At 31.7% G+C, this 8,634-nt stretch overlaps 1 protein-coding gene across 5 annotated transcripts; it reads right to left on the reverse strand.

Moving 5' to 3' along the window:
• Positions 1-1,475: 1,475 nt before the first annotated feature.
• Positions 1,476-6,364, reverse strand: LOC112805331 (probable LRR receptor-like protein kinase At1g51890). 5 transcript variants are annotated; one of them, XR_011862176.1, is made up of 6 exons: positions 6,120-6,364; positions 5,462-6,023; positions 4,922-5,385; positions 4,512-4,577; positions 4,319-4,390; positions 1,476-3,418 (listed from the first exon to the last, which is right to left on the reverse strand). XR_011862176.1 is itself a non-coding variant. In XM_072196740.1 (6 exons), the coding sequence occupies exons 1-5, from the start codon at positions 6,196-6,198 to the stop codon at positions 4,555-4,557; spliced, it is 1,230 nt and encodes a 409-aa protein (XP_072052841.1). In that variant the 5' UTR covers positions 6,199-6,364; the 3' UTR covers positions 4,267-4,390; positions 4,512-4,554. The 5 variants fall into 5 exon arrangements, 4 of the variants coding, with proteins under 4 accessions (XP_072052843.1, XP_072052841.1, XP_072052842.1 ...); XM_072196740.1 differs by lacking the exon at positions 1,476-3,418 and adding an exon at positions 4,741-4,842 and having other exon boundaries at positions 4,267-4,390; XM_072196742.1 differs by having other exon boundaries at positions 1,476-4,390.
• Between the last annotated feature and the right edge of the window lie 2,270 nt (positions 6,365-8,634).

An 8,634-nucleotide genomic window follows, 5' to 3' on the forward strand; every position in this document is an offset into this window, starting at 1 on the left:
GCTTCCGTGAAGAACGACGAAGCCCTAACATCTGACGAGGTGGAAAAGCGCCATTTCCAGCTTCGAATAAGGCTGTAGGTTTCTCCTCCTTTTGTTTTTCTGCAGTCAAATTCATGAGGATGACTCTAAGTTTTCAGTCTTTTTATTTTTTTATTGTTCATTGTTTTGATTCTCATGCATTTCTTCAGGAGAAGGTGAGGAATCCGTTAGTCGAGAACCATCCTAAGCAGTTCGGGATCAGAGGAGCAGAGGAAGAAGAGGATCCTCAAGCAGAGGTTGAAGGCTCCACCAGCTTTGAACTAGTTCACCACCCTTGACAAGAACCTAGGTGCGTAAATAAGTATCTCCATTTTGTTTCATTTACCCTGTTTTATGTTTGTGTAATGCTTCAAGTGTAGTAATATTTCCCTCTTATGGCAATTAGATGATGCTTCTGATCACTTTATTTTTCTATCTAACTGCATTTAACTTCATTTTTGCAATTTCACCTTTTGGAAATGATCTCAGTTTCAGAAAAGGAAAGGGAAGCTTGAAAGCTAAACATGTATATGGTGAATGTTTTTAAGTTGTAGCTTCATTTTCTGAGAGAAAGAGTGCATCCTGTTGATCTTGTTGGTGGTGTTGTTTGACTTCTCAAAGTTTTATAAAAACTATTTTTCACTATTTTTGGATGTCTAGATTGAGAGCAGAAATTTATGTAAATTATTGCCATTTCTACAATAAATACTGTCGAATTCGGTTCAAACTCTAAATGATCATTTTGAGTTTTAGAGACTTCTAACTCTTATTAACTCTTGATTCTACCTTATTTTAGTTACTTAAACTTGTCTAGCTTAGTGTCACAGCCCCAAGAGCTAAGCTCTTGCCATTATGAAAAGCTAAACATATATATTAGTTTCACTATGATGCATTATTCTTTCATTACTTATATGCCAAAACTTTAGTGTGTTTGATGTATTATCTTGCTGTCACTTTAAATAAGAATTGAACGCATATAGAGTTATTAGTCAAGAGCATTTTTTTTCTACTTTATTAACTCATTTGGGTATTAATTACTGCAGCTTAATAATGATTTTCTACTGGCTCACTATATCTTCATTTTGGTTATTTTAAATTGGTTTCTGTGATGGTTACTATAGGTTCATTTGAGCTATCATGTCCTATGTTCATGTGTGTAAGTTTAGGTTTCTGCACCAAAAATGAGTTCATGGTCGTATGTTTTCATTGTGTTTTGCTTTATTTGACTGAGTCTTAGTAGAAATGAAGCAGGAATGCACCATTTGGAAAAGAAAGGGCACTGGTTTCAAACCCAATAGAGTTGACCATCTGAAATTTGAAAAGGAAAATAACACATAAAATTTGAGTTTGTTTTAAGACCATCAGCCAAAAGATTTTAAAATTCTGCATTGGAATCAGGGTTGGTTGTTGAGCTGATTTATATTTTATTTATGTAGGGGAAGCTATTTTGTTCCTAATTTTGTTTATTTTTCTATTTTATGTCAGTAGAAGAGTTAGAATGGGTGTGAAAATGGTGTTTCTTGTGAATGATTGTGATTCTTTTATTTCCCCAGCTGTTAAGACAAGAAGTTAAAATAAATGAACATAAAAATTTAGTTTCCAAGTTTATTTGCTTTTAGTTTTCAGATGTTTACTACCCTTGTTTTTGGTAGTTTTTCTTGTTTCTCACTCTGGTCTCATTTGTTTCAGTTTCACCCAAGGCACCTAAACTAAAGCCAATAGCAGGTTTGTCAATTCCATTTTGTTGGATAAGAGAAACAAAGCCCTGGTTCTTGGTCTTTAATTGAGCCAAGTTCATTCAAAGTCAGAGGGAAAAACTGCTTTAGGTTGGTACAAAATACTTGTTTTTGTATACACACCATTTTGGGGGGATTAATGATTAACCTTTGGGTTATGATCACCCTCATGTTGAGGATATCATGACAAAAACAAAATTTTTCATTATTGATAGTGCTAGAATTCATTCTTGCTTGGACTTGGTTGGCAGGGACAAGAAGAAAGAATTTGCGCCAACCAATGCTGCTTTCTATTCCCTTGGAGCAGACCTCTTTCTGTCTCAGCTAAAAATTGAACATATTGCGCGCTGTTTAGGAGTTCCTTCTATCAGCATACCTGGGGATGTTCCTTCTATTCTCATTGTAAATATTCAGGTAGCTGCATATTTCCTAGTCTAGATTGAACTTCAACTGAGAATTTCTTATAAATTATGATTATGATTTAGGAGAGAGATAAGGGGGTCCTTTTTTTTGTTCTGAGATTTTTGCTCCCTAAAACCAAAAACCTTGTTTTGCATTCATCTGATTTGCAGAGACTATAGCAACAAGGGACCAACCAAAAACCAAGAACAACAACTTCTTCTTAAGAACTGTGTAGAGAGAGAAAGTGGCTCTTTTTCTCTTTCTCTCTCTTTGTTTTGTGTTTGTCTGTGGAGAGTACATGCAAAACAGTGAACTTTGAGAATTAGATAGAGAAACAAGGGAGTTTGAAGGTTCTAGTTTCAATTTGCAAAAGCTGCCCAACAAGTACTATTGTTGTTTTTTCTGTTTTGCTTCTTATCCACCTTCTAAGACTTGTAAGTCCTCTTTCTGTTTCTCTCTTTATATCTGTTTCTCTCTCTCTCTCTCTCTCTCTCTCTCTCTCTCTCTCTCTCTCTCTCTCTCTCTCTCTTTCTCTCTTTTTCTATCTCTGTGTTTTTTTGAGCTTCCTTTTGAATGAGCTTGTTAGCATGCTTTGTTATGTAGTTGAAGGCTTTGGTCTTTTGGATTCGTGGAGATCTAATTAATTTTGTGTGTTTTTATTGCTTCATTTGGCGGATAATGATAATGATTAATGGGTTTTTGTTCAAAGTTAAAATTTTGTTTGGCTGCTTCTTCTGTTTTAGAATGTTGGATTCATTTCTTGTGTCACATTTGGATTCTCTGAACTTGGTTTCGTTCAATTTAAGTTCTACTTGTTTGAGTTGTTTTTGGTAACTGGGATCTCTGTGTGTGTGTGTGTAAATTTGGTTCTACAAGAGGCAATCTTTTTTTCTCTCTATCCCTCTGTTCTCTTGCGAGAACTTTTTCTTTGTAAACAGGAATTGAAAAAATGTGATTTGAATGGATTCCGATCTGAATTTCTGGGCATTTATGTTTCAAGAAGGGATTAGGAACTTCTAAATTGAATTTCAATTCGATTTGGATTTGATTGATTATGTTTGAACAGGCTCTTGATTTTGTGGAAGAAGAAGAAAGACATCTGATAGAAGGGTTGAGATTGAGTGCTTGTTGGTTGGTGGTGGTGTTGTTGCAGAGACATGTTGGACGGCCGTTCCTGTGTGGTTCCGAGGTTGTTTCCCAGCTCCTACCAGGCTTAACGCTCTGATTCTGAGTTGCTTGCTCATGTCTTTCCAAGGTGATTGCTGTGGTTAGAAAAAGAGAGTTGCATAATTTTTCATGCTTTGCTGTTTGTATTTGACGGAGTAATCTTTAATTAATACAGTTATTCTTAGGTAGAAGTTTATTATTATTATGATTACCTTATGGCTTGAGAATGATTGTATTTAAAGTATACTTATCAGGAGACCTAAAATTAGATTATTGAAAAATCATAGCCTAGATATAAACAGCCACGCTTCTAAAGCCTACCCATAATGGCTTTTCCCCTAACATCTAAAGCCTAAAATTCAGTTCAGAACCTATCGGCACGCTTCTAAAGCGTACCCATAATGGCGACATACGTTGCAGTGCATATAAACAGCCACGCTTTAAAAGCGTAGCTGTATCTCACACCTATTGGCACGCTTATAAAGCGTAGCCATATGTCTCGCTATTGGCACGCTTTAAAAGCGTAGCTGTATCTCACACCTATTGGCACGCTTTTAAAGCGTAGCTATATGGCATGCTATTGGCACGCTTTAAAAGCGTAGCCATATCTTGCTTTTGGCACACTTTAAAAGCGTAGCAATAGTTCAAACATATGGCCACGCTTTTAAAGCGTGGCGGTCTTTAAAAGCGTGGCAAGAAAAAAAGCGTGCCAATAGGTCACAAAAAGCGTGGCGATAGAGCAACCGGCACCCTTGCAGTTGTGACCCTTTCAAAAGCGTGCCGGTAGCTCAAAAAGCGTGGCGAAAAGCTATCGCCACGCTTTTAAGGACTTTTCGCCACGCTTTAAAAGCGTAGCAAAAAGCCTGTTTTCTTGTAGTGTATCATCCGCACATTGCGCAAGTTTTATTCTAGTTAATTTTAATAATAAATAATGGATGTTAAATAAGATAAATTTTGATTTTTTTTCTTCTTAGCATTATCGTAAAACAACTTACAAGATCTTTAAGTTTTGTAGTTGAGAGAGAAACTCAGGAACTTGGCCATTCAAGTCGTTGTTTGATAAATCTCTAGAAAAACAACAAATAATTTGACAATACATAATATAATTAAGAATATCTGAAAATGATTTAAATAGAAACAAATTTTGTATTTTGTATTTTTTATATTCAGACGATGAGATGAACTCACAACGTTTCCAACACAGTAAGGTGTGAAAAGGAAGGAACTCCTGTCAATCCAGTAAAAAATAAATTCCTGCATAAATAAAAGACAGAAATTCAGGAAAAGACATTTAAAACGTCAGATAATTTAATATATTTTACGTAAGCGTTGTTAATTATCTATAGGAAGTGACTTATAAGGCAGTAATCCTAGGGGATTCATTTGGATTCATTTAGATGACGAGAACAATTGAGACCGTTCCACTCCCACGTGTAGCCTGCAGGGCCGCATGGATCTCCTTGCCACTCTTCTCTTGTCGTCAAACCATATACTGACTGGATCCTTGTGATTGCATCCACTAATAGTAGCAGTATTTGTTATTTTTAATTTCAAATAATATTGGGTTGAAGAAACTAGGATATAGATTTAACATATACCATCTGCTTGGAATGTATCTGATTGGTAGAATTGAATTAATCCGTAAACTTCAATGGCGTTGATGATGGGAGGCAGGGTTGAACGCGACGTCTTGTGAAATGAAATATTAATTGCGTTGGAGACTACGGTGATTGTTTTTGTTGAGAGGTAAGGCGGCACCAGATTTTCATAGAATGGTTTACCGTCCACAAAGATGTTAAATTCCCTTGTTTGGTTGTTAACCTCCATGAAGTGCATGTATATGTAGTATTCATCACTTATTGTAACTTGTGGCCTCCAGTTTATCTTCAATGGATCACTTGCATTTGCCGGTGTGATGGCGGTTCTCATCACAGCTTCAGGCAACTGGTAATCGTTTTGGCTAAAGGTTCCAGCAGTTATAGTACTTGAATTATTCAATTGTACCCATTCACCTTGTTGTATGTAGTATATCCAGGAACGATCATAGGGATCGTCCTCGTACCTGTCAAACAAAAACAACTGCATGTAAGTTTCCACTCTAATTTAATTAACCAGATAGAAGATGATTGATGATTCACCTGTTTGAGTAGTTGTTATATGGATAACCTAAATTCACATGGTAGTAAGTAACCAGTGATCCACCAGGTGGAGCAGAATAGGTGTCATTTTTCAAAGGCCTCAAATCTATGATTGAAATGAATGGCGTGCCAAGGCCTGTATTCACCAAACAGATATTTATGTATTCCTGTGAAACTATATGTATAATCTCTCTGATACTGTACCCGCCGGGGTTACTGTTGGCTGCTCCAAAGCTCACTGTATCCCACTTGTTAACTCCAAGATACACATCAAACACTGGAAAAGTGTTAAGCCCGTCGTAGTTTCCGTAACTAAACTCAAGGCGGATAAGATATTTAGAGCCCATTGTAATGTTATTTATTTTGTAGCAGTTTCTTCTTCCTTTCGGGAAGTTTCTGAGAGTCCACAGTTGTTGTTGTTTAAAGAGAGTTGTGAAGTCAGATTTCACTGATTTAGGTACACCACTGCTTATTATGAAACCGACATCTGAAACATATTGTATGTCTGTCCAATCAGTAGAGTTAGACATGGCAGGTGCTCCACAATCTATGCTGATAAATCCTAAAAAACACACAACATATCATGTAACATACAATTATTCATATATATTGCATTCAAAATGTATGTATGTATGTCAATTATATTATTAAATTAAACCTGATTGATCCCGAGCTTGAAGCACAACTGCATGAACTAGAAAAGCTAGAAAAGCAACGTTCAAAATAGTCCTCCACATGTTAGTTTCTACTTTCTAATCACTACCTTCTTCTGGCTTTGTATGTGTCTAGTTATCTATAGTACATATGAACGAACCTATTTTTCTATCGATAAAATATATAGACATTTGTATTTAGAGATGTCAAAATCATATTATCTATCAAAATCATATCATTTCCCAACGTACACGCTAAACCCTAAAGAAGTGTATTTAATTTTTGTGATGTATATATGGTCAACTTGTATACAAGCTAAGTCTCTGCATGGGACATGGGAGTATACTAAGTCTATATAGCAACCTTTTTGTTTTTTTTTTTTTTAATTCTTTTCTTTGTTTTCTCTTTCAGTGTGTTAATACTTGTGCATTTGTGATTCGCTTCAATAAAAAGTAATTAAATAAGTTTCTAATTTTCTATAACAGTAGTCAACACGCTTTAGAAGTCATTCCGGTCTCTACATCAAAGTACCTATGACTGTCATTTTTTTTCCTTTCTTTCTCCTCTTTCTTATTATATTAACTAACGGTTCAACAGGTATTATCGTATCTGTTTAGTTATTTTTTTATTATTTTTAAGAGATTAATTTTTAATTTATAATTTTAGTTTTAAATTTATAAATTTAATAAAATAATTTAAACATTAAAAATAAAAAAATTTAAAAACAAAAATAAAAATTTTATATGTTACTTAATTTTTAAAATGTATAAAATTTATAAATTTAAATTAAATAAGATATTAAACAAATTTATTTTATTGTTATTACGTGTAACAAAATTAAAATAAAAATTTTGAAATATTATTAACAACTAACTATTTATAAACACTATTAACTTTATTTATTTATTTTTAATAGTATTTAGTTTAAAGCAAAGATAAAAATCTATATTTAAAATAATCTTTATTTTTATACATAATTCTAATTGATAAAAAATATTTTTAAATTTTATATTTAATTTTTAAATTATCTTTAATTTTATTTTTTTTAATTATTAATTTATATTTTTATTATATTCCTTCACTATATTAAACACTATTCTTTCTCTTACTATATATTATTCTCTATACACATATCTGTCATTGTTTTATCGTCACTATTATATTATCTTGTTCTCCTTTCTGACTTTTTTTTTCTTGTTCTACCTTCTCTTCACCCGATCGTTATTAATTATCACTAAGTATCATTATCGTAACTTTTACTCTTGTCTATTACTTTGATTTATATCTTCACCTGATCGTTATTAATTATCACCAAGTATCATTATCGTAACTTTTACTCTTGTCTATTACTTTGATTTATAACTATCTATTCTGTTAATTTTTATATGTTGTTGAAGTTTTGCTAAAAGAATTAAGACATAAAATATTTAAAACTTTTGCCCAAATTATCAAAACTTGATGTCAGTAGTCCTAAAAAACAACATCAAAATATATTATTTTCAACTAAAATAATAAAAAAAGTATATAATTGTAAATTTTTTAAGTAATAATGATAAATTTAAGTTGCAGTTTAATATAGTATCTTGAAATAGAAGATAATATTGCAATCCACATTTAACTGTTACTGTATAAGTTTCACATTTATTTTATTGTGTACATTAATTAAACTATACTTTATTATTTTATTTTACATTTTTTGAAATAATGCCATTGTATTATAAGGATGAGATTATTTTTCATAATCTAATGCGAATCTTCTTATCATTTTGTTCGTCATTGAATACTATCCATAAAAAATAGTTACTTAAAGTGAAATACTATATAAAGAGAGACAGAAAACTATTAGATTTATCGTTCTAGTTTGCTTTTTAATTCTCACTTAATATACTTAAATTTAATAGCTTTGATAGCAATAATTCTTTGTAATTAGTTAGAAAGTTTTAACCTTCTCTTTCTCTCTCTATCTCTTTACGATTTTGAACAAACTCAATTTTAATATTTAATAGTTTTTTAAGTTCAGAATATTTTTAATTTTTTATTATATTTTAAATTATCTAATACATAAAAATTATATTTTTTCATTTATCTTGAAAGTTAAAAGTTAAAGTTAAATAATATTAGTTCTTTTATTAAGCACAAAAATAAACATTAAGTCTACATGATATTAATTCTTTTATTAAGGTAGAGGAACTCCATAAAATTAAAGGGTAATATTAAGTCTCATGTTCTAATATATGAAAATATATACTGTTTATTATATTATATATTATCTTTGTACCACATATCAAATGATGAAAATTTATATCTTTCTTTTGTTATATTTTTTTCCGTCTAAATTAGCTTGTATACTATTAACTTATTTCTATTATTTATATAATATTTTTTCTGATAGTTATCTATTAATAAATATTGAGTTAACAATTCTATTTATTGTATTTCAACATGTTTATTTCAATTAGACTCAATAAATTATCAAAATTTAAATCTATTCTCTTAAACTACTTCTTGATCATATAGTT

This window comes from Arachis hypogaea, chromosome 6, assembly GCF_003086295.3.
Source record: "Arachis hypogaea cultivar Tifrunner chromosome 6, arahy.Tifrunner.gnm2.J5K5, whole genome shotgun sequence".
Taxonomy (NCBI): domain Eukaryota; kingdom Viridiplantae; phylum Streptophyta; class Magnoliopsida; order Fabales; family Fabaceae; genus Arachis; species Arachis hypogaea.